Genomic DNA, 25,713 nt, shown 5'->3' with positions numbered 1-25,713 from the left:
CATCCGGAATCTATTTTTGATGGAGAGGGGGTGCCACCCACTCTGCCCCAGATCTCGTTTGCCACTAGCAGCCAACCAGTCGGGCCCAAGTCCGCGGACCAAAAGCGATTGGGGGCCAGTGAGCTTGGCCCCAGAGTCCCTGGTGCCCCCGCCCCGGCCCCAGGCGGTGTATCCAGCCCTCCCGGCCGCCTTCCTCTTGTGGAAGTGGAACAGCGGCCTCGCTGTAACGCAGAGGCGAAATGTAGCGAGCCGGGGTTCGTGGCTGGACGCTCGCCTTGGCTGGGGGTGTAGGGGAGGGCACGCCGGGGGCCAAGGAGGACTGCCGAGGAAGAGGAGTGATGAGAAGAGGGGGAACCTTGCACCCCCTAAGACCACGGGCCCCTGCTGCCACTCGCCAGGCGCCCCCCTTCCTCCTAAACGAGGGGCAGGTCAGTCCAGTTGGGGTAGGGAGTGGGGGGCGGAGGGCGGGAGTCCTGGCGCAAAGCGCATTTGCTGAGTCTGAATCTGGGAGAGGCAAAGGAGGACACCCATTTACTTCTCCCCTACCGTTGGTTTGGGGATAGTAAAATGGGTCTTTGTGTCCCCTCCTCAGGGCATCCTGGTTGCGTTTTGCTTCTTTCACCCCACGGTCTAAGGCCTGTCCGAAGTCTCTTTACTGGAAGGAATGGAGTAAGGGACTGGCTTCGCTTCCTGCCAGTCCCTTCAGGTTAGGTGGCCTGCGTGGAAGACAGGAGGAAGAGGGAGGGTCAAGTTTTAGCAGACTCAGAAACTTTCCTAGCACAGCAGCGGCGGACTCCCTCCTGCTCAGAGGCTTCCTCCTGGATCTCCAGTGAGTGTCTTTGAAAGAAACGCAAGACTAGGTTAAAGGAGACTGGAAAAGGGAGTCCTGGTGACTTGGGTCCATGGGCCAGTTCCTGGAGTTGGACCCACCCTTTCCCAAACTGGAGTTGACTAATTGTGTGTGTTTGGAATACTTAAGGACCTATTCATCTTACCTCAGGGAATTCCTTTTAAAATTATTTTTTTATTTTGTAAGAGTTATTCTGGTGACACAGAATGGGGTGGGATCAAAGCCTGGGGGGTCCTTTAGGCAAACAAATGCTGGATAATTACAGCTAAAGAGACATGACTTGGGAACAAGTGCATTTTGGCTTATGGTGCTTTGTTTTGCTTTGCTTTATTTTTATTTTTTTTTTAATTGGTGCTTTTGGGGGGTTTGTTTGTTTGTTTGTTTGTTTTTTAAGAATTCCAATATATCCAACTCTCAGTAACCCAGGGAACAGGGAGAACGTGGGAACTGAAATGTGTGCATAATAACCAGTAGTTTCACCTCTCTCTCCTCCAAGTGAGATAACGCCCTTGTCCTATCTGACAAGCTCACAGGGCCCAGACCAGGAGGAGAGAAGTAGAGACAGAGGCCTGGATCCAAGTCAATGTCTGAGCTTTTTGTAACACTGTTGACTCTCAAGGGCAGGAGTGGGTAGGCCTCTGGCTCCTGGCCTTGGTCTGGCAGGCTTGCCTCATTACCCTGGGAGTCCTCCTATTTATTTTTTCTCAGGGGCTAGGGCACTTGGGGGTCTGGGGACCTTCACTCAGTGATCAAATTCTCCCTGTTTAATTGCCCAGTGTGGCTGTCTTATGACTGTAAACAGTCATGTTCTACAGTGGTGTGGCTGCGTGGCAGGCAGTCTGTGACTGAGTCTGTGACTGACTTCACTGGGAGACCACATCTAAATAATCCTGGGTTCCTAGTGGACATTTAAGAAGGGGTATCCCCAAGACATCCCTGCCCACCCCTAGTTGCTGAAAAGAAGATGTAAAGTCTCCTGCATAGCATCTTCCCCACCCCGGCTGCTGCCACTGTGGCGATCCCTGTGTGGAGGGTTGGTGCCGATTTTAAGGACTGTGGGGATAGTGCCTGCTGGGCCTCCAGATGTTACGTGCAGGGGTGGTAATTTCAGTGAAAAGAACAAACTCTTTATGTCTGGCTCATGCCCACTTTTATGCCTCCCAGTATGGGCTGTCTTTTGCTATACCATAACACTCTCTTTTTCTTGTCTTCTTCCCACATAAGGTGTTCCACACAGGTTCTCGTGACTTGAAGAGCCAGGGATTTGGGGAGCTTCAGGGTCTTCCCAGGAAGGAAGGAAATCTCCAGAAGAAAGGTGAAAGACAACAGACGGTGCCCTGGGACCAGCAGAGCCCAAGAAGCTGTGGGAAACTTAAGGATCCCAGCCAGAGGTGTGGGAAGAAGCCACAGCTCCAGGCCTAGGCTGCCTTCTGAAAGATTTGAACCCAAGCTACTTTTCATGAAAGAAGGGCCACCTCAGAGGGTACCCCAGACTTGACTGGGCTCTTCTGCTCTGGATGTCCCTGCTCTGAGGAGCCTGCTGCTGAGAACCAAAGAAGATAAGAGGTCAGATTAATTTTCCCCCAGCCCAGTGCTGGACGACAGGAATCAGGCATCTGCACCCCTAGTGGCTGGCTGCTGGGTCTGGTGAAGAGTTTCTGGTTCCCTCCAGCTTGCGGTTTCAGTGCTTGATGGGGCTGCCTGTTGGTAGATCAGTTTTTGCAGCGCCTGGTATGAGCAGAGAGCCGTGGGAAGAGGTCCCGCGGCACCCAAGCCTGGATTCACCCCAAGACTAAGTTCTTTCCCGAGTTAGAAAGGGAGAGAGAAAAAAAACTAGAGAGAGAGAGAGAGAGAGAGAAGTTTCCCCCTTTCCATCTTCCCTTCCCGTCATGTCCTCTAAGTCAGAGCCAAAGGACATCCACCAGCTGAACGGGACTGGCCCTGCTGCTTCACCCTGCTCTTCAGATGGCCCCGGGCGAGAGCCCTTGGCTGGGACCTCTGAGTTCCTGGGGCCTGATGGGGCTGGGGTAGAGGTGGTGGCGATTGAGTCTCGGGCCAACGCCAAGGGGGTTCGGGAGGAGGATGCCCTGCTGGAGAACGGGAGCCAGAGCAATGAAAGTGACGACGTCAGCACAGACCGTGGCCCCGCACCACCCTCCCCGCTCAAGGAGACCTCCTTTTCCATCGGACTGCAAGTGCTGTTTCCCTTCCTCCTGGCAGGCTTCGGGACTGTAGCTGCAGGCATGGTGCTGGACATCGTTCAGGTAGGACCTGGGAAGGGCAGTTCTGAGTGTGAGCCTTGGGGCCACCTTTCCTCCTGGCAGAGCTTGCTCTCCGCCTCCCTGTCAGAAGCAGCTGCAGCTTCCTAGAATACGGTTTCCCTTTGGGTCGTGTCCTCAGTTTCCTCTTGGTTTGGTTACTTACTACAGAAGTCTCGAGGAAGCCCACTAGCCCCAGAGAAGTGGTTGGGGCAGTAGTGCTTAACAGAAGCAGAGTCGGTTCCAGGGCTCAGGCTTGGAAGAGGAGGGCTGGAATGGGGCTGTTGCCTGCCATTCCTCCGGGCATTCCTGCTAAACCCAGCTCAGTAGGAGACATTTAGATGGGCCTCCTCTTTTTCCTTTATTTGAGGTTTCAAGGATACCCATAGCAGGAAGCTCAGTTTCAAGTCTCCTCTCCATCCCCCTGCTGGGCAGGAATTTGTCTGGCTGCCAAGAGGGTCTCAGATTAAGTGGGAAGGTTCTTAAAGGCGTTTTGTGTTGCTTATCTGCTTATAACCTTGGCCCAGTCTCCTTGGGGAATGAGGGTGGGCACATGCTGTCTGATACATGCTCTGGGGAGTCGGGTGGGGTGGCGTGATAAGACCTAGAAGTGCTGATTATGTGACATAAATGGGGACAAAATGTAACCAGGCCTGGACAGAACTGGCCTCTTTGCTCCATACCTGTCTTCATGAATCTGCCTTGGGCAAAAAGTTCTCTTTTTGAGGCTACTGGGTAGAATTAAGGATAAGAATCAGAAAGTTCTGGAAGATAAGAGCCAGAGATATGCTATATTAGCATATTGTGGGTTAGCGCTTACCCAAAGCCTGCAGGTCCAAGAGATAATTAAAGTCTTCTTTCTAGATAAGTTTTTGAAGCACAATAAGGCACACAGAGCTTTCTGAAGATACTGCATTTAAGTTCATCATTAGCAGGTATCGAATTCCTGCTGAGTGCTGGGCTCTGTCCTCGGTACTCAGAGAGATACTTAGGCCAAGGGAGATCTGGCCTTTGCCCCTTAGGACCCCTCAGTGTGTCCCTGGCCATGAACTCTCAGGAGGATGAGGACGCAGAGCTCAGCATCCCCTCCCCTGTGCCAGTCCAACCCCACAAACGGTGCATGTGGTGATGCAGAGAGTTCTGCTGGTGGGCCTCACCATGCTCATGTCCTAGGGAACTGGGGGTAGTTGGTTCTAGATGCTTCCTTCTTTGACGTGAGCCCTTCGGGAAAACCCTGCACCTTCGGTTGCTAATGAGGGTGTTGTTTCTGTCATACCAAAGTGCCCCATACTGCCTCCTCTCACCCGTGACCTGTTACCTTGAGGATTGTTCCTCATCCAGGTGAGGAAGCCAGCTTGGAGCTGAGAAAGCTTTGGATTCCTCTCACCCAGCGGCTGCCTCTCCTCTTTGGGCAGTGAGTGGGGGGTAGTGGAAGGAGGAGAAATGAAACTTGGGTAGCAATTTCTCCACCCCTTCTATTCCTTTCCTGCGACCTTGGTTCTCATGTTTATAGAGTTTCTGAGCTCTGGTTTGCTATCTACAAAGGGGTACAGAACCAGGGTCCAGCGATGACCTGGGAGAGGGTTGTTTTATTTCTGGATGACACTGGTATGAGGTGCACATGCTGGGCTGCTCTGCAGGAGCCAAAATCATCCCCACTTTGTAGACAGGGAGCCTATGGCTTGGAGCAGTCAGGTAACTTGTTCTCGGTCCTCCGCATCAGAGCCTGCCTGCACCGCTAACCTCTGCGGCCTTCGCCATGGCCACGGTTCACCAGCTGGTTGAAGATTCTGGGAGGAGTCTGCTCTCTTTGTCTTCCCCTGAGCAGGGTGGCCTGAAATCTGGAACAATTGGAGTTATATTCTAAAGTGAGCAAGAACAAAAGTTCTTAGAGGGCCCCCTGCCTTCCCATCCCACACACTCTGAGAATTCTACAGCTAGAAAAGGCTCTGACATCTTGCCCCAGCCCACACCACCCCCATAAGCCAGAGACATTGAGAGACCTAGGTAGGGAACCTTTGGAGCCCGCCCAGTGTACCCGCAGAGGGCCAGCATTTGTCCTTGGTGTGGCACCTGAGCTCACTGCAGAATTAGGTCCAGTTGGTGGGGATGACAATGGCTGGATTGTCTTTGTCCCCCTCCCCCGACCTCCCTGCCAAGGGCTGGAGCAGGCCGTGCAGATAGCTGCAGTGATATCATGGCAGAGAGTGGGTGCCAAAAGAACAGGACATGGGGCCAAAGGGAGACTTTAGTCTGTACGCAGGGGACCAAAAGAGGCAACTGATAATCTCAGATTCAGGAAGAGCAGGATGATTTCTAAGGAGTCCTGCCTGCATTCCGCTTTCACGAGCTAAGATGGCCTTCAGAGGGCAGCGTCTGGGAGTGCTTCAGAGTCGGGGGCATCTGGAGGAGGTGGCTGGAGAGTGCCCACAGTTGTTCCAAGGCAACTGAGCAGAAGTCCATGTTGGTGCAGACACGGGCCCCCAATCTTTTCCTGCCACTGCAGGGGACCCAGTCCCTTCCTGGAAAACCCACTTCTGTCTGCTTACCTGCCCTCCACTCACTGTGTACAGCCAGCTCTGCTGTGAGATGAGGGGCTGGCCTACTGACCCAAAGCAGGAAAAGGCTAAATGGACTGTGACCCGCTCCAGTTTCCCCATGGTGGCTGAAAGTTCCTGCAGTCCCATTTGGGAGGGAAAGCAGGATTGGGCCCAGTGTTGGAACTGAAGGGGCTAGAATATGGCCCTGGCTGCTGCAGGGCCTTTTTTTGTCAGCCTTTTGAGGGATGGGGGTGGCAGAAGGCGGTATGCGTACCTTCACTGGAATTCTCAGCTGTGGTGAGACAGGTGGGATTCCTAGGTCCTTATTTTAACTCACTGCTCATCCGCTGAGGATCCCAAGGAAAGTAGACCCCCTTCCCCAAGCACCTCCTTCTCTAGCTTTCCTTCCTGCTCTGTATGTGGGAGCACCCACAAAGATGAAAGTCGATAGCAAGCAGGGGCTTGGGAAAGTGGACTGGGAAAGAGGCATTCTCTCCAGGCAGGCCTGCTTCCGTGTCTGGGGCATTCCTGGCCAAGACACTCAGGTCCCGTTACACTTGACCACCCCTTTCTCACACTTTGTACGGCTCTCTGTTTCCTAGCATTGCCCTGAGGCCCTTTCCTTGGACAACTAGAGGACACCTGCAGGGTTGGTGGGGGAGGGAGGCTCAGATAGGTGAAGACAGGGCTTACTCTAATCTGATCTGGAAGGTCAACTCCAGTCTCACTTCCCACGTTCTCCCACAGCCTGGGTTTAGAGCTTATCTCTGTGGATTTCAGGCTTAAAGTCTTGACTGCAACTCTTCCTGGCTGTGACTTCCTTTCTTCCCCCTTACTACCCTCCTGGAGGGGCAGAAGTTCGGGAAGAAGGCAGGCAAGGGTCCGTGTCTGCAGCTGGAGTCGGTAAGGGGTGGGAGGACAAAGAGGAGGTACTGGCAGGCTCATGAGAATGACGGCTGTGAATCGGGATTGTTTCTGAGGGCGGGCAGTCTCATTCCTCACCCCCAGAACTTCAGGGGCCAGTGAGCCCCCACCCCCATAAGGAAGAACTGGAAAAGGGGCTGCCTTTCTAAGAAGCAGTGAAATGTGTAGATATACCTCCTCACCCTGCCCCCCAGCGGAGCCCTGCCTCCTGGGCCTCCCCCTTTTCCTCCCCAGCAGAGCAAGAAGGTGTGGGTGAGGCTGGGCTGGCAGGGCTGGCAGGTTTGACTTCAGGGGCAGGCACTTCCAGTCAGGATGAACAAGACGGGCCTGGATTAGGCCGAAGCAGGAAGGACACACTGCCTGCCCCTGCCACAGACTGTGGACCCCTGACCTCAGGGCCACCCTGCTTCCAGCCTGCTTCCACACCGCCAGCATCTCCTCCCAGAGCCATGTGTGTGCACGCATGTCCTGAGCTGCATCTCTGAGAGAGTTTTGTGGGTAAAGAAAGAATGTGTGTAGGAGTTGGCAGCTCTGACCCAAGTGCCAACTTGGCATTGCTCGGGCCGTATGAGGTTCCAGGCTGCATTCTGTGTGCATTGGGAGAACTGGCTTATTCTCCTTGCCTATCTATCTCTCACCTCAGTGCTGCTAAAACCCTATACCTTCTAGGTCCTTGTGTAATTAAAGGGGGTGGGGACTTGGGATGTGCTTATGGTGGCTGCCAGAGGGGCTTAACTGAGCATCATACGTATTTTTTCTTAAATAATTATAAAGACAAACAATAGTCCTTAGAAACATTTCGGGAACTATTACTTGCATACACCTGGAGTATATCTTTCTGACTCTTCCCCTTAGCCAGTACGTATGCACTACGCAGTATGCATACCTGCCTGGAGAACTAAGCTTTTCACAGAGCTGGCAGCCAGGGAGCTGGGAGGGAAGATGATTTGCAGTGAGGAGGGGCTATGAGGCTGTGCTCAGAATGGAGCTTTGAAAGCCCACAGTTGGCCATCCTCCTGAGGGGAGGGGAGCAGAGGGAATGCTTCCCTCTCTGAAGCTGCTTATCCAGTTTAGGTGAGGAAGGAGGAGGCAAAGCGGAGCAAGGCCGAGCCTGCAAGGACCTGGAACCCTAGCAGTGTGCACCAGCAGCCGAGAGTAACAGTCCCCAGGTCCCTCCAGGGCACATGGGGCTCACTGGGGCTGCAGTCTCTCTGGGGCCCTGACGGTGAGAAGAAATTCAAATCCTTCCAGCCTTTGGAAGGGTCTGGCTCTTTCTGTGGGTGCCTGAAAGCCCAGCAACTCTTACTGGGGGAGAGGAGCCAGAGAAGGGGGTTTCTGAGAGGGGCTTCCCTAAATAGAGTTCTAGGCCCTCCACCTGTAGGGGCCAGGCCAAAGGGCCCGAGCAAGGGCTCTAGCCCTAATGAGATGAGCCCTTCCCCAGGGTAGGGCCCCTACCCCGCCAGTCACACACACACACAGAACTCTTGAGGAGATAAGAGAGGTCTCTACCTTGTAGGACTGACCCCCAGTGTCTAGCCTCCGCTGGTCTCTAGTCCTGTCCCAGTCCCCTCTGATATTCTCAATCATCTTTTGTTAATTATGGTTAAAAAAAAAAAAGGCGCGGAGCATGAACTTTATCATTTTAGCAGCTTTCAAACGTACAAGTCAGTGGCGGTGAGCACACTCACACTGTCGTGCTGCCATCAGCACCGTCCCTCTCCAGAACATTTCATCTTGCAACACTAGTGCTCCGTGCACACCACACACTCAAGGCCCCTTTCTCCGCACCCCGCCCCCGGCATCGCCACCGCACTTCCCTTTTCTGTGAACTTGGCTTCTTCAGTCACCTCATGTAAGTGGAATCCCACGGCGTTTGTCTGCTTGTGTCTGGCTTATTTTATTTAGCGCAACGTCCTCCAGATTCATCCATGTTGTAGCATGTGACAGGATAGCCTTCCTTTTTAAGGCCAAATAATATTCTAGTTTATGTCTATACAACATTCTGTTTTTCTGTTTATCCAACGAGGGACTCTTGGGCTGCTTCCCCTTCTGGGCCCTCGCAAGTAGCGCTGCTGCCAACGTGGTGTGCGGTACAGATGCCTCTTTGAGAGCCTGCTCTGAACCCTTCTGGGTGTGCACCCAGCAGTGAGATTGCTGGCTCACGTGACAGCGTCTATTTTTAATTTTTTAATTGAATTTTAAATTTTTAGAGGAACCGTTATGTCATATTCTGTAGTGATGGCACCATTTTATGTTTCTACTAACAGTGCCTAAGGGTTCTAATCTCTCCACATCCTTGCCAGCACTTGTTATTTGCTGAGTTTTTTTTTTTTTAATAGAAGCTATCCTGCTTGGTATGAGGGATGTCTCACTGTAGGTTTGGATTGCAGCCTTGCTCATCCACAGCTATAGTGTTGGTGCTGGAACTGCCTCTAGAGACCATTTGAGCTGGCCCCTTCATTGTATATTTTATAGTCAGGAGCTTGGGGTCCTTGTACTTGTCCCAGGTTGCCCCTGGCCCTTGTGGGGAGGATGTTGGAGAGGCAGCGTGAGGCTGAGGCCGGTGCTGTCCTGTAGGAGCCCAAAGGCTGTCAGTCCAGTACATCACAGCGCTTTGCCTCGACCTGCGACCTGCGTGCTTCTGCCGGGTTGCCTGGCCCCTCCTCCCTCTCCAAACCTGAAGGCTTTCCATTCTTAAAACAAATAAAGGAACCCACATTGCTGCCAAGGTCAGGGAGGGAGATGCAATTCCAGCCTTTTCTACAAGTCTTTGGTTTCAGTTACAACTAAAGTAGCTTTGAAATAGCCAATCCCGGCTCCTACTTTTTTCCTCTTAGCATGAATGAGCGTAGTGCTCTCTGAACCTTAGTTTCCTCATGTACAAAGTGGGGTTACCAAAAGCCCCTACCTCATTGGGATGTTGAGAGGGCGGAATGGAAAGGGCATGGAGAGCACTTCGCCTAGCATGGTCTACTTAATGGACGTTAGCTGATGGAGCTGGTGGGAAAGCCAGGCCTGGCAGTCCCGGGGCCAGCACCCACATCTCCTGCCCCCAGCCCAGTGCCCTCTCTGCAGGGGTATACTTGCCTCCTAGATCGGAGATTGGGGAAGGTATGTGGGGTGTGAGAACACAGAGAAGGAATAAAAAGCCTCTTGCAGGCGAGCATTTTGGGTTTAGGGGCCACAGTCTTTAATTCAGACCCTGTTTGGAAGGAAAACTGCTATGGCTCAGGCCCAAAACCCTTAGAGATAGAAACCAAACAAACTCTAATCTCCTCAGCCCTGTGGAGCCCAGCTCTCAACAGCTGAGACAACACTACCCAAGGCCGAGGCCACAGAGAAAATGGACTAAAGGCAAGGGGGCCGGGGATTACGATTTTAGAGGGAATCTCAGAAGAATTTGGGGTTGTAAGCCCCCTGGGGCGACTCAGTGGTGTGGGTCCCCACCGTTCTCTTTCCCCTGGCTCCAAATAGCAGACTGGGGAAGTAGAGTCAGGCTAGGGCCTCCTGACCAGAAGAGACTCTCCACATCTCCCCTGTTCTGGGTGGCAGGAAGCGGGGGCTCTGCTGTTTGGCGCACCATGGGCTTGGTTTGGTTCCAGGGTTCTCCGAGGAAAGGTGGCTGGTGTGCTTACTGCCTGCTGATTCCATTTCCTCCTCAAGCCCCTGATCCCACACTATCCATTCAACCTTGAAGCGGGCCCCTCTGGTCACTGAAATTCCTGAGATCTGTTTTCACCTTGCAGCATTGGGAAGTCTTCCAGAAGGTGACAGAGGTCTTCATCCTGGTGCCTGCACTGCTGGGACTTAAGGGGAACCTGGAAATGACCCTGGCATCCAGGCTGTCCACCGCAGTGAGTGTCTTGGCTGGGAGGCCTGGGGTGTGCAGAGGACTCGGGCCAGCACAGAACCAGGCTAGGAGAGCACGACTGGCCTTTCTCAACTGCCCACGCCTGGAGTGTGGGGCTGGGGTGGGCAGGTGCAGGGAGATCCCAGGCTGGGTGTCCTGTTCCTGGCAGGGGCTCCCTGCCCCGAGTGGTTCCCAGGCTCAGTTTCTGGATGTCCCAGCCGTCCCTGGACTCATGCCCCACCCCCTGTTTTGCAACCTGCCTCGTGACTATTTGTGCAGCTTTGACAGGCCAGCATCATGCTGGTCCCTCCACCTGCACAGATGGGGGCCTCCTCTGATCTCCAGCCCTACTCTGCAGCTGGGCCGGAGCAGAGCCAGGCCTTCCCAGCCCCCCTCCCATCCCATTCCCTTTCCCCTATGGCTTTAAAGGAATGGATGAGGAGGAATGCTCATTGTTCTTACCTCCCACAACCACTTAGATCAGCCATGACGGTTCAGAGGTGGAACCACATACAGGGCCCTGGGATGGGAGGCACAAGGCAGTAAAACTCAGGAGGCTGGGGGAACCGACCAGGTGGCAGGGATATCCCTACATGGCCACAAGTCTAGAGAAGGCAGCAGAGAGAAGTGGCAGCCAACCTAGTCTGCCCCAACCTGCCCCACTCCTGGTCTTTCCCATGCCACCTCGCTCCTTCCCAGGCCCTCTTGCTGCTGCAGTTCTCCATCAGCAGCTAGTCTTTCCTCCCCTAGGACAGCAAGCTGGCGTCAGAGCTGGGGACCCATCGAGTCATTGTAACCCATGCAGGAATGGTCTGCCCTTGCTCAGTGGCTCTCCTGAGAGGAGGGAAGCAGAGGAGGCTGCCTTAGAAGCCGCCTTGCTGCCCCCACCCCGCTGCAGGAGCTCAAGGAGCTCCATCCCTGTCACTCTAGCCCCCCCAATCCTGCTTCCCTCTGTGGGGCTCATGTTCTGGTTCCAGAGTCTGAGGCCACATGCACTGCCTCCTGATCTAGGTGGGGTTCTAATGGGCTGGGCTACAGGCCTTCCCCAGCCTGGAGTTCCAGTCCCTGTCCTCCCTCTTCCAGGCCAACATCGGGCACATGGACACGCCCAAGGAGCTCTGGCGGATGATCACTGGGAACATGGCCCTCATCCAGGTAAGAGAGCAGGAGCCAGAGGTTGGGCTGTGCATGTTCCTTGTCCACAATCTGAAAGCTTCGATCAGCCCCAGCTGGGTCCTGAGGGGAGCTCTGGCATCCTGCTGAGCTGGCTTCTCCCAAAGCAACTTCAGGAGGTAACCAGGTTTCCCAGGAAAACAGCCAAGAAACTCCAGTATCTCAGTGTCAGTTCTTGGCTCCCTGTGCTTCAGGGGCTCATGTCCCCACAGATCAGACGCAGAAGACTAGAGTGCTGAAGTGTACTTGACCACCCTTGTCCAGCGTCCCCAGGAGGCCCCACAGGTGCTGCACTGGAGTCTTTCCCCTTTAGGCCCAGGCCCTGTCCCTGGACTGAAGTCTTAGGCGCTGTTGAACTCCACCTCAGTCCCCAGAGGAACACTCACTCATTCAGCCAGTAACATGTCCTGGGCTCCTGCAGGGTGCACTGTCTTGTACTAGTGTCTGGTGTGAAACTAAATAAATAAAGACATCATTCCAGCTTGGGAGGACTGGACAGTCCCGCCCAGCCTGCCTCCTGGGGCTGCTGAGGGCCAGGAAAAGGTCTTGTCAAGTGCTCAGTGGCCTCAGCTGAGAAGCTCACTGCTCCCAGGGCTCTCCAAGTCACCACGTCCCTCCTTAGGTACAGGCCACAGTGGTGGGCTTCCTGGCATCCATTGCAGCCGTGGTCTTTGGCTGGATCCCTGATGGCCACTTCAGTATCCCGCATGCCTTCCTGCTCTGTGCCAGCAGCGTGGCCACAGCCTTCATTGCCTCCCTGGTACTGGGTAAGGAAGGAAGGGGAGGGTCAAGGGAGGAGGGAGGACTGCCCCAGACGTGGCAACTGGGCCTGTTACCTCCAGTTTCTCTCTTCGTTGCCACCTCTTTATGTCTTACCCTTCCTGGCCTCTCCCCTTCCTCTCCAGGTATGATTATGATTGGGGTCATCATTGGCTCTCGAAAGATTGGAATCAACCCAGACAATGTGGCCACTCCTATTGCTGCCAGTCTGGGTGACCTCATTACCTTGGCTCTGCTCTCAGGCATCAGCTGGGGACTGTACCTGGAGCTGGGTGAGGCTGAAGCTACCAGGGGTGTGGTCCGGGTGGGCTCCTGGGTGGGATTGGGAGAGAGGGGTGTGTGTGTGCAAATGTGTGAGCATTTCTTATGGATTCTTTATTTGGTTGGAGCACAGCTGTAGGTTTTCCCTGCCTTAGAGAGATGAGGCTAAGTGCTTACTCAAGTTCACGCTTGTGGCAGGGGCAGGGGTGGGTGTATTGGAGAAATATGTATGCTCCTGCTGGGTCCTGTGGCTTCTTGCGTCCCTTGGAGGGGTATGGTGGGAAAGGTGAAGGAAAGTAACTGAAGGCTGGAATCTGCTTGCAAGACAAAGAAGGGGAGGGGAGATGGTGATTTCTGGGGATCAAAGCAGGAAACATAGAATCTGGTCTCCGCCCTTATGAGGCCAGTGCTGGGGGGTTTTCCCTTGGTTTTCTCCCCTACAAAATGGAAAGGCCAGCCCTACCCATCTCCTGGGCTTACAGTGAGGGTCAGATGAGGCATTGTGTTTTCAGGCCTTCAGTGTGGCCTTGCCATTGGTCTGTTGGGATGTTGCTCGGCTCGGCCGAGGGGAGACTGGGAGCAGGGAGCCACGGCACTCACCTCCCTCTGATCTCTGCTTCTCAGGTAACTGGCAATACATCTACCCCCTGGTATGTGCCTTCTTCGTGGCCCTGCTGCCCGTCTGGGTGGTGCTGGCTCGACGGAGCCCATCCACAAGGGAGGTGCTGTACTCGGGCTGGGAGCCTGTCATCATTGCCATGGCCATCAGCAGGTAGGATCCGGCCTCAAGGACATACTCCCAGCCTTTCCACCCTGCCAAAGACTCCCTTTTAAGCCCTGAAGATAGGGAGCATAGCACAGGCCCTGGAGATGCCTTCAGTAGTGTATCAGTCACATGTCCTTCTACTGCAAGTGACAGCAACCATCAGAAATGGGTTTCATTGAAGATGAGAATGCATCGACGTAGGGAACTAAAGAGGCACAGCTGGATTCAGGAACAGAAATTTTATCATCAGGGCCCCAGTATTCTCCATCTCCAGGCTCTGCTTTCCCTCCTGCTGGCCTGCTGTTCCAGGTTTACACTTTTCTATTTTTCCTAGTTTCAGTGGTAAGAGAGAATCTTTCAACAATTTCACAAAGTCCCGTTTTAGAATTTTACTGGCTCTTCTCCAGTCACATGACTATCCGTGAGCCAATCACTTCGGCCGTGGGAATGTAATGCTTTGATTGGATGAGTTTGGGGCCTAGTCATTATTCGAGTAAGGTCACATGAACTGCAGTGACTGAGTTTGAGAGAGGCCATTCCCCAAGGAAGAGCTCAGCACTGTCACCATAAGGGGAAATAAATACAGAGCAGGCAGAACAGCCAGGTTCTCACAAGCAGGTCACCCTGTGGGCGGCTCCTCTAGCCAGCTTGGGAGGTGGGCACCACCAGCTTGCTCGGGGATCACCGTGACAGTTATGAGCAGCAGCTGGTTCTGGCAAAAGAAGCCAGGACTGGAAGACGAGGGACTCCTAGGAGCCCCCTTGCTTCCCTTCCTGCCCAAAGCCAGGTGGGCCTGTCCCTCGCATCCCAGGGACTGGAACAGAACCCTTTAATGGCTTTTGTGTCATTTTGTCTTTGTGTCTATGTAGTGTGGGAGGCCTCATCTTGGACAAGACTGTCTCAGACCCCAACTTTGCAGGGATGGCTGTCTTCACACCTGTGATTAACGGTGAGGTCTTGGTCTCAGCTGCCAGGGGAAAGGAGGGGGAGAAGAGGATTTAGGGGGCTTTGTATCAGTCAGTGTTCTAGCAGCAAAGAGAATCCTGCTCAGCTAGTTGAAGACCTTAATGAAGGGTCTGCTCCCAGAGGTGGGAGCAGGTTAGAAAGACCAACAAGAGATGTTAAGGCACCCAGAGACTGGCAACAATAGGAAGCCCCAGTCCTCAAGGGTCACGGGGAGAAAATAGCGTTACGGAAGCCCAGAGAGAGCCCTTCTCTGTCCCCAGCAGGGGTAAGCTACTGCCATAAAGCAGAAAGGGATCATGGGAGAAATACCTTACCTGTCTCCCTCTCCTCCCACCCTCTCTGATCACCTACTGATGCCTCCTGTTGAACAAACCCAGTCAGAAGCACCAGCTCAGGGGTAGGGTAATACAGTCTGCAGAAGCCGGCCTCGCAGGGCTCAGCACAGGGAATAGGTTGGCCGGGGGGGTGGGGGCGGTGGCAACAACTGCAAGCATGGTTCCTGGGCAAGGCACCAGATTACAGAGCTCAAACCTGACACTGGGCATTGGTTACTGGGACCAGCGCGTGAGCACTGGGTGTCTGGGTCTGCTTAGAACCCCGGAGAGGGGCTGGGGCAGCGCAGGGCCTCGTCCCCTAGGCAGTGTGTGACCGCAGGTGCACACGCTGCGCTGCTGGAGAAGTCAGGCCCCTGAGCCTGAGGATCTGCCTGTGTCCTGACTGCCACGTCTCCATAGCGGGAAGGATGGGAGCAGCCTGGGAGAGTCCCTGCAGTAGGGTGGGGGGGTATCCTCCTTTTTCTATTTAATGTCTCACTCTTCTCTTAGGGAATAGTGAATGGGTCAAGCCCTCCCAACTCATCCTTCCCCCCATGTCTGAAGTCTTACGTCTCTCTGCAGGTGTTGGGGGCAATCTGGTGGCCGTGCAGGCCAGCCGCATCTCCACCTTCCTCCACATGAATGGAATGCCAGGGGAGAACTCGGAGCAAGCCCCTCGCCGCTGCCCCAGCCCATGCACCACCTTCTTCAGTCCTGGTAATGGCAGAGTCCCAGCCTGCTAGGTCCATTGCAACCTGGAGGGAGGGGGGTCATCAGTCAATAAACTTCACTTAAGAAGCAGCTGGGGGATAAAACAACTATGGCACATTTACACAATGAAATACTATTTGGCCATAAAAACGAGAAATTTTACCTTTTGCAATAGCATGGATGGACCTGGAGAACATTATGCTAAGTGAAATAAGCCAGTCAGAGGAAGACAAATACCATGTGATTTCACAGTATGTGGAATCTAACGAGCAAACTAAAGGAGCAAGCAATAGAGACTGACTCGTAGATAGAGAGCAGGCCAGCAGCACTGCAAAGGGGAGCGTTAAGGGGTGGAGGGATGCACCAAAAAAGAGAAAGGATTCATGGCCACAGACAACAGCATGGTGATTGCAGGGGGAGGGGTGATGATTATAAGGGAGACAAATGGTAATGGGGGAAATGCAATAAAAATAAAGAAATAAATGTTCGTAGGGTTAAAAAAAGAAAGAAAAGAAACAGCTGGGCCCCGGGTACACAGGTCCCTTTTCTCCGCTGGACCTCGCCAGCTGCTGTGGAGGGAGAGCGCGGGCAGGAAGGCTCTCCTCCCTGAGATGCCCTGGGCCTGGCAACCTCGGGCTGCAGAGGCAGAGGCAGAGGCAGAGGCAGAGGCAGTCCGCTGTCTGCTGCCCTGGAGTGGGCGTGGCATCTCCTAACTTTGAAAAGCTCTCTGGGGCCAGGATGCCTCCTCAGCCCTTCTGTCCTCCCATCCCAGATGTGAATTCTCGCTCGGCCCGAGTCCTCTTCCTTCTCGTGGTTCCAGGACACCTGGTGTTCCTCTACACCATCAGCTGTATGCAGGCCGGGCATACCACCCTCACACTCATCTTCATCGTCTTCTACATGACAGCGGCACTGCTCCAGGTAGGACTGCTGGGCACCGATGAGGCAGGGCTGCCCTGCAGGGGTGGGAGGGGAGGCCCAGGCTTGGCCCATCAGATGCTCTGCTCCTCTTCCTGTGGGACTGGTTGACAGGTCGACACGGGACAGGGGCTCAGGAGAACAGGTTGTAGTTCCAGCAGAGTCGCTATGACATGCAGTGTGACTTTTGCCCTGGTGGTAGAATTATCTCTGAGCCCAGGGATACATTTGTAAACTGAGAGGAATGGCCCAGGGTGGAGGTTTTGGGGCAGGTGGTTGTAGGGCGATGAGCAGGTGGGTTTTGGCCACAGAGCTCCACTTGGCTCTGCTTTGCATGCTGGGCTTCCTCGGGAGGTTTCATGTGCATAAAGGGTTTCACAGCTTAGGGGAGGGTCGAAACCACTACCTAGATAATCTGTAGGGTCCGGTTCAGCCCTGCCATTCTGTAACACTATGCCACCTCTCCCTTGTTGTATTATTACATTTCTGAACATTTTATTTTGAGATAATTATATATTCACAGGAAAGTGGGAAAAATACACAGAGCAGCCCAGTGTACTGTTCACCTGTTTCCCCCAGTGGTAACCTCTGATGTAACTACAGTACAGTGTCAAAAGCAGAAAACCAACCCTGATACAACCCACAGGGCTTCCTGAGATCACAGCAGTTGCACACATGCACGCGCGCGCGCGTGTGTGTGTGTGTGTTTAACTTTGTGCAGTTGTATCACATGTAGATTCAGGTAACAACCACTGTAGTCAAGACAGAGAACTATTCCATGAGCACACGGATCCCTCACACTCTCCCTTTATAGCCACACACACCCTCATCATTACATTTTAAATGCCTGTAGATTGGTTTTTCGAATCAGTAGTAACAGTCACATTACAATGCAAAATGTAAAAGGCTCACAGGGAAGCCTCAGTGAAAGGTCTTCCTTTCTGCCCCTCCCCAGCCACCCAGTTCTCCTCCTTGCAGGCCATCCCTGTATCCATTTCTCATCTACCCTCCAACTCTTTCATATTTATACAACAAACATATATTTTTCCTATTTTCCTCCTTTTTAATTTGTTTTAAAGATTTTCTTTATTTTTTAGAGAGGGGAAGGGAGGGAGAAAGAGAGGGAGAGAAACATCAATGTGCAGTTGCCTCTTTCATGCCCCACACCAGGGAACCTGGCCTGCAACCCAGGCGTGTGCCCTGACTGGGAATCGAACAGGCGACCCTTTGGTTCGTAGGCCAGCACTCAGTCCTCTGAGCCACACCAGCCGGGGCTCCTCCTTTTTTACACGCAGGTAGTCCTGCTTTTTTCACATAACAGTTTATCTGACATGAAAAATGTGCATAATGTTTCACATAACAGATCATCTCACATCAATATGTAAAGAGAACACCCTGATTTTTTTACAATTGCATTCTATTCTGTTATAGAGGTGTACCCTAATTTTATGTAACCAGCCCCCGCTATTGGCAGTCACTTATCCCTCCAACCCCTTATCGCCACCTTGAGAAAGGTTGTGTGTTTGGACTTCTTAGCAAGGACAGGGCTGAGAATCAACCAATCAACCACATGCTGTTTCCTCAAAGCAGTTACCTAGGCCACCACATTCTCTTGCAAGTGCACTTGGTGGGAAAGAGGAGGGTCTGTCGCTAGAGGTCAGCCCTTGGCCCACGTTGGGAAGGATAAGCCCTAGCTCCATTATCCATGACAGACACACTGGGGGACACTGTCACCTCTGCTGTCTTCTTGAGGCCTGTGACGGGCCAGAGCCTGGCACTTATTCCCCACAAAAGCCCTTCCTGACCCCTTGCTGCCTCCTCTCAGTCAGGTGTTCCAGGGCCTGTTCAGGAGGCTGGAGTGCAGAGACAGCTGCCATTCTTTCCTGGGGCATGTCCTGAAGTCCTTCTGCCGCATTCTTTATTTGGGGCTCTTCTGAAGCTGCTGGAGAGGGTGTGAAGTTATTGGGGGTGGGGGCTGGCTGTGTGCTGGGCAGGGGAGAATGTGAAGGGTGCTAGAACTACAGCCTCCAACTCCCTGGAGAGAAGTCAGGAAGACAGCCAAGTTTGTCTAAAAAAAGTATCAATTCTAGCTTCTTTATCCCCCAAGTCCCTGCATCTGAGCTCCTTAGGGCAGGATTAACATACCACAAAATTTGCAAAGGGCAGTCAAGAGTAACAACTCCCAAATAACTGTTGGAGCTTTACAGCTAGCAACCATTTCGTTTTCACACAGGTGCAGTCATTTAGGGGGCCCACGTGTCAGGGGCGGTGCTGAGCACACAGACGGCATGGGTCTGCCCACTCACCCATAGCATGTAGATGAGGTGCATTTCCAACTTAAAAAGTGGGTGTGAATCTTGTTGAAACGCAGATTGAGATTTAGGAGATTTGGGGAAGGTGGAAGGGGGCGGCTGAGCCTCTGCATTCTCCCAAGCTCCCAGCCACTGCTGACGCAGCTGGTCCTGGGCCCACCAGCAAGGTTCTAATCTACATCTTTCTTAGTTGTCTGAAGTGATGGAGGGAACACAAGGGCACAGAGAAATCAAAGCAGCGCATAATCCAAACTGTCTCCTGAATTGCTGTGTACTGTCCACTTGCAATGTAGCAGACTTGTTCATAGTTCTGTTTTGCTAGGACTCATATTAAAATACACTTGCATTCTTGGGGCACACAGCAGCAGCATGGAAAGCGTCAGGAGGAAGCCAGCTTGGGTTAATCAGCTGTTGCTCAGCCGACTGCGCCGGCAGGAGCCTCGGACACTGTCCTTATTCCACTCCACTCCTAGGAGGAATCCCTCTATGAAAAGCCAGCCCCAGCCCCAGCCCCAGCCCCAGCCCCAGCCCCCTGCCTTTCTCCATCGTGGCAGGAACTGGAGTGACCAGAAGATAGGATGACCTAAAATTAGAGGCAAGAGGGCTGCATTCCTGCAGCGAGGAGGGTTTTGGTCAGGAAGCCCCTCATTTGGGAAATTTGGGAGCAGAATGTAGTGATGACGTGGGTGACCCCGGAAGTGCAGCATCCTCCTTTTTGAGGGGCTCGCATTATGCCTGTCACCTGTTTGAGGCGGCGATTTTGGGATGGAGGAACACAGAGAGGTCGCCCTTTGGAAGGGTGAGCTGTCCCAGCATCAGGACTGGAGGGCCAAGCCCTGCGACACAGTGAATGGGTCTGATGGTGTGGCCTCTGGCTCCCCCTGGAGAGAGGGATGGCCACGGGCTGAACCCTTCTGTCTCTCCAGGTGCTGATTCTCCTGTACATCGCAGACTGGATGGTGCACTGGATGTGGGGCCGGGGCTTGGACCCGGACAACTTCTCCATCCCGTACTTGACAGCTCTGGGGGACCTGCTTGGCACGGGGCTCCTAGCGCTCAGCTTCCATGTCCTCTGGCTTATTGGGGACCGAGACACGGATGTCGGGGACTAGCCTGGTCACTCAACCTTCTCCCCACCCTCCGCACTTTCTTCTTGAATTTTGTCTCCTGTCCCCCTTCCTCCACCCACTCCATACTCCCACCTCTTTTTAGGACTTCACCTTGATACCGAATTCTCATTATTTTCAATGGGAATTTTTATACATTGAGCCAAGTTTGTATAGCAAGAATTCAGGCAGGACGGATAGACTGAGACAAGCAGGACAAGTAGATTTTGAGACAATCACCAAGTGCAATTTCATGGTGGGTGCCTCCAGGTGAGGTGGATTGGGGCAGGAGTTTCCATCTGGAATCTGAGGACATGCTGTAGCAAACTTAGTCTTGGCCCTAATGAGAAACCCTTTGTGAGTGGGCTCTGGTGTTTTTGTTTTCTTTTTCTTTTCTTTTCTTTCTTTCTTTCTTTTCTTTCTTTCTCTCTTTCTCTCTTTCCCTCTCTCTCTCTTTCTTCTGGTTGAACAGAGGGATACATTTTACTACTCCCCACCCCCACACACACATACACTTCTAGAAAAGGACCAACTTCAAGGCACGAGGCAGGAGACCGCTGCTCTGGGCTCCATGTAACCCTAACCCTGTTCTCTGCCCTCTGGACCAAGGCCCTTCTGCTCTCGGAAAGGGTGAGGTGGACTGACTGTTCGACTTGTGTGCATGCCCCTCACCCACTTGCCTGGTAAGCACCACTAACCCCTCCCGGTCATCTTTTTGCAATAGATTGTCACATTCAGGAAGAAACGAACAGTGGCCTGGTTTCCTCGTTGACCCACATTCACCCATACGTTTGCCAAGATCTATTCTGTTCTCTCTGGGCCCAGAGGATTAATTCTTCATCTCTGTTCACCTTCATCTCTAATTGTCTCTAAGCGCTACCTTCCCCAGAGCTTGCCAGATTGGGTCCCGAGGTTAGGGGCGGGAATGGGTATGTGGAGAATGTTAGGAGGTTGAGGGCAGCCAGGGGTGTCTCTTTGCTGCTGTTTCTCCTGAGGACACATGGTCATGTGGTCCCCTTAGACTGTCACCTCCTAAATCCCTGCATTCTGTCATGTCATGGAGGTCAGTTGTCTTCTCTCTTGGCTCCTGCCTGTACTCACCATTCATTCACTTACTCATTCAGCAAGTTCACAGCCCCTCCGAGAGGAGGGCTTCTGCGGGCATGGTCTGAAACATTCATTGAGCAGTATTTATTGAGTGCCTACATATTAGGTACTGTACCAGGCACTGAGTAGCCAGTGGTAAGGGAAATACAGCTCTAACCTCACCTCATTCCCCAGATAAAGGCCACATGTTCCTTTGAACCCAGCAGAAAAAGTTTCCTTGCTGTGTTTGCATCTGTATCAGCAAGCCAGGTTCTGCCTCTGGATCTCCCCCCTAGACCCCGCCTTTGTAAACACTGACCGCAGCTAGAGCCCCCAGCCCCATGGCTCAACCAGTGTTTATTTCTCTAAATGACCCTTCCTCGCCTTCCATAGCCTCCACCTCTCTTCACCAGTCACCCAAAAAGGGATTCGAAGCTAGTAGACTAGACATCAGAACTAGCAGACTAGCTGTCAGCTGGCTGCCTCTGCTTTTCTCTGACTAGCACAAGGTTTGGAGAACACTGGAGTCTCTGTATCTTACCCACATGTTACACTGAACGGATCGGAAGCCTGTCCACGCTCACACACGTACAAAACTGGGTGTTCAGATGCAGGGCTTTTTTCTAGCCTATCTACAGCCTTCCCAGAAACCCTCCCCTCTGTCCCCTGAAGGACCCACTTCCAGGGGAAGGCCAAAAAAGGACCTTGTCTCTTACCAGCACCATGCCTTGTCCCAGGAACTTGCCCTGTACCTCCAGGTTCTGTCTTCTCTCTCCCTCCATTTCCACCCAGGCCACCTAGTGGAGTCTAGAACCTTAGAGTTGGAAGGAATCGTAGAGGTTATCTAGTCAGAGCTGTGTCCAGCAGAGTTCATTAACACCAGCCTGGGCTTGTTTCTGCTCCTCGGGCCTCGAGTCTTGTCTCCCACCTCCAAACACATTTCCACACGGGCTCTTCTCCTACAGGCACCAACACCAGCTCCTCTGCCCCTGAGGCTGTGCCCTGTGGTCCCCAGTCCCTCCTGCCCCCGTCCGTCACACCCTTTCCTTGTCTCTGGAGTTTGGCCAGGCTCCCCCAGAAGACTCTGGAGCACCTTCCCTTGCCAAAAATGCAGGAGGGTAGGCGCGCCCGCAGCCCTGGATGTGTGAGCAGGAGGACTCTGGGGCGAGACGGCAGGAGAGTGGAGTGGGCTTTCATGGGAGACTCGCTTCTTTTCCCCCGACCGCACAGACTGCATGTACTTCGGCCTGGCTGCAAGGAGCGACATTGGTTTACTCTCGTATCCTTAAAAAGTTACAGAACTGTGTCTTAAGAGAATTATTTATAGTTACTATAACTGAATTGACAAATGTCAACATAACTGATAAATTATATTTGGTAAATAAAGAGGACGTTTATTTAGCTGGTTGGTGGTTCTTGTGTGTCTCATCAAAAAGCTTCGATGTTTTGGACCCCCTCTGCAGTCTCGCCTCCTTCTCACTCAGACTTGTAAAGGGGCCAAAGTGCGACAAGAAACAAGACATCTCTTAAGCACAGAGGCCTGTGGTAGAAGACACACATCAGTCGTCTCTGAGAAACAACCACTGGTGCTCGGGCATGCTCCAGAAGCTGCGGCAGTGGCCTTGCCCTCCACTCCCTGGCTCGGCCCCGGCTGGGGGTCATGCCAAGGGGTTAAGATTCTTTCCCTGCCGAGACTGACAGCCTGGTTGAATCAAAATAATACTAGCTGTTGCTTGTTGAATACTTACCATATGCCTTCACTGTGCTCAACCCTGGGACCCCTTAGAAATTTACAACTGACTGCAAAGGGTTTGGAGTCAGGCCTGGGTTCATCTCTCAGCTCCTCTGCTGTGTTTGTGGGGCCTTGGGCAAGCTGTTTATCCTCTCTGAGCTTTGGTTTCCTCACCTGCACTGAAACCTGTTTCTGAGGATTGTTAGATGTCACTGAGCACATTCTAAATCCAAGAGTGCTAGTCATTACTGAAGTGAGGGGAGGGAGGCCAACCACTGGGCCATGTCAGCCCACCTGCCATAGGTGTAAATCGAGGGTGGCTACAGGAGCAGGAAGGTGGGAAGGATACTAAGCCAAGTGTTGAGGCTCAGGGAAGTCCTCCTCAGGGAGGAGGTGTGGAAGAACAGGAGTTAGAAAGTAGGTGAAGAAAGAACCATTTGCAGGGGGAATGATAAACTAAGCAGGGAAGCAAGCCTGGTTCTCTTGGGAACTACAGAGAGTTCCATTCGAGGAGTTGGGAGGACAGAGGGCGGGGACTCCAGACCTCGTGCGGCAGACACAGGGCGGCCCCGCCCAGGGCTGGCCTCGAAGCCTGTGCTGGGAACCACTGGACCCAGGACATGTCCCCCACAGGGTGTGTGACAGTGTTTATATCATACACTGAATGCTGAGCATGAACTAGCTCAGTAATCAGACTTCTTTTTTCAGCTTTATTGAGGTATAATTGACAAAATGATAAGATATTTAAAGTGTATAAGTATAAAGTGATGATTTGATGTACATTGTAAAAGAATTCCTCCATTGAGTTAATTAACACGTTCATTACTTTACACATTTATCCCTTCCCCCGCTTTTTTTGGTGAGAACATTTAAGAAATTGGCATTTCATAACAAGCCTGGGCTCTAGGACTAACTCTTCAAAGCGGCAATATATTATATGAGGCTATTAAGACTTAATGGAAAGAGGACAATTGCTTGTTGACTATTGTTTGTATGTTTTAATATACAGTATATTATACTTTTAAATAATAATAGCCTCATTTACAACTTCAAAAGCATCTCTAACAATCACAAAGTAGATCTCACTATCTTCTAAGGGAGAAACTGAGGCTCAGGGGAGGTCCGTGTCTTGCCCATGGTCCTATGTCCACACCCAGGTTTCTCTCTCTCAGCCCCGGGCCCTCCCATGGTGCCTGCAGCTGGTGGAACCGCTGGCCACGGTGCCCCTGTCTGCAGAACACGGACACGTTCCTGAAATGGTCCGAACACGGGCCTGTGTGTTGTCTTAGTCTTGCTCATGAGACACCTTGAATTACTGCAAAATGTTCATTGTCTACCGACAGGGCCAGTGTCTTCCAGACATTTAAAAACACGCCTCCCCCACACCAGCCTCTCTCTGCTGATATTTTTGCAACATAATTACAGGCAACACCACCGGCCTTGAGATCAGCCAGCTGACAGACTCCTCAAGTTTGCTGTCTCCTCCAGCTAAAATTCAGAATAAAGGCAGTATAGTACCGTTTACTGCATGACACGGTATTATATTACATTAACTAAATATAAGCTCCCCGGAAAATGTCTGGCTTGGAAAGTTTTTTTAAATGTTCTAAAAACCCTAAAACTAGAAAACAGAAATTGTGGGTAACTAATATTCTCTAGCTATTGGTGATTTTTTTAAGTGAAAAATAATTCCAAATAAGTTTACATGTGTTATATTCAGTGCATGGCATTAATTCCTTATTTGAACATATTAGAATAAATGCCTTATTTCTACCACAGTAGAAATTATCTTCTCTTAGCTCCTATCAAAGACAGTTGGACAAGCACACAGAGAGCATTGCTCTCGGGGAGCTCCCAACTGTGGCCTGCCTGGGACGCCCCTGTTTATCTGTCCTCGACTGTCACTCACTGTCACATGAGTTTCAAGGACTTTACCTAAGCTGTTGGGTACCTCAGAAATCATTCTAAAATGAATTATTTGGTACATAGGAGTTAGAGATCCATGGAAATAGCCCTATCTGGTGTGGCTCAGTGGACTGAGTGCCGCCTGCGAACCAAAGGGTCTCAGATTCAATTCCCAGTCAGGGCACATGCCTGGGTTGCAGGCCAGGTCCCCGGTTGGGGACGTGCAAGGGGCAACCACACATCAATATTTCTCTCCCTTTCTCCCTCCTTTCCCCTCTCTCTAAAAAATAAAATCTTTTTTTAAAAATTAGAAATCCATGGAAAGATAAAGTTTTCAGAGAATAAATGACCTACCCCAGGTGTCAAATAGGAAATATAAACTAAGATCTCCTGATTGCCAGGCCCAAAACCAAACCATCCCTCTATACAGGGTCAGAAAAGTAGGAGGGAGATGTCACCATTGCCTGAGGTACTTGGGGGAACCACTCCCAAAGCAGGGACACAGCCCCTGACCCTCCTTCCCCGTGACCGCCATGCTACGGTGGACAGGACCATGTGTCGTGTGGCCCCCACGCTTCTGTGTTCTCCATCTTTTGCTTTGCTTAGCATCTAGGTTGTCTTTTTTCTGTATTGGGGTCAAAGCTGGCAGCCTGAGTCCTCTGAGACACCCCAGAGCCTTGCAAGAATTCTACTGCAACCAGACACGACTGCCAGGCTGCCATCTCCAAACAAGGCAGGGTCTTTTCTTTTTTTTTTTTTTACCTCGATAAATAAGAATCCAGCTGATGTCCCCTTTTGGAAGGAGGAAATTCTTAGAAAGCACACTGACAATGCTACACTCATGTTTTCAGAAGTCTCTCTGGTGTCTTCATGCAGTTTAATTTTAAAAATAATAACAAAATGCCCTGGTTGGTGTGACTCAGTAAGTCGAGCGCTGGCCTGTGAACTGGTGGGTCACTGGTTCGATTCCCAATAAGGGCACCTGCCTGGGTTGTGGGCCAGGTCCCTGGTTGGGTGCATTCCAGAGATAACCAATTGATATTTCTCTCCCTTTATTTCTCTCTCCCTTCCCCTCTTTCTAAAATAAATGAATAAAATTAAAAAATAAAATAAACAAAGATAACAATCAAGCACAAGCTTTAGAGGTAGACAGACATTGATTTGAATCCCAGCTCTCTGAGCGGGTGGCCATTATTAGCCTCTTCTGATGCCCAGTGGTCCCATCTGCAGAGTGGGACAATCATGCCTTCACAGTGGGGCT

At 52.1% G+C, this 25,713-nt stretch overlaps 1 protein-coding gene across 2 annotated transcripts; it reads left to right on the top strand.

The window, feature by feature from the left end:
* Positions 1-29: 29 nt before the first annotated feature.
* On the top strand, positions 30-22,216 carry SLC41A1 (solute carrier family 41 member 1). Of its 2 annotated transcripts, none has more exons than XM_028530602.2 (11): positions 30-428; positions 2,075-3,114; positions 10,319-10,426; positions 11,506-11,577; positions 12,218-12,362; positions 12,501-12,647; positions 13,261-13,408; positions 14,272-14,351; positions 15,265-15,399; positions 16,166-16,314; positions 19,550-22,216. In XM_028530602.2, the coding sequence occupies exons 2-11, from the start codon at positions 2,740-2,742 to the stop codon at positions 19,733-19,735; spliced, it is 1,545 nt and encodes a 514-aa protein (XP_028386403.1). In that variant the 5' UTR covers positions 30-428; positions 2,075-2,739; the 3' UTR covers positions 19,736-22,216. The 2 variants fall into 2 exon arrangements, with proteins under 2 accessions (XP_028386403.1, XP_035871399.1); XM_036015506.1 differs by lacking the exon at positions 30-428 and adding an exon at positions 573-829.
* The last annotated feature ends 3,497 nt before the right edge of the window (positions 22,217-25,713 follow it).

This window comes from Phyllostomus discolor, chromosome 14 (assembly GCF_004126475.2).
Source record: "Phyllostomus discolor isolate MPI-MPIP mPhyDis1 chromosome 14, mPhyDis1.pri.v3, whole genome shotgun sequence".
Classification (NCBI taxonomy): Eukaryota; Metazoa; Chordata; class Mammalia; order Chiroptera; family Phyllostomidae; genus Phyllostomus; species Phyllostomus discolor.
This window is presented reverse-complemented; position numbering and strand designations above follow the sequence as displayed.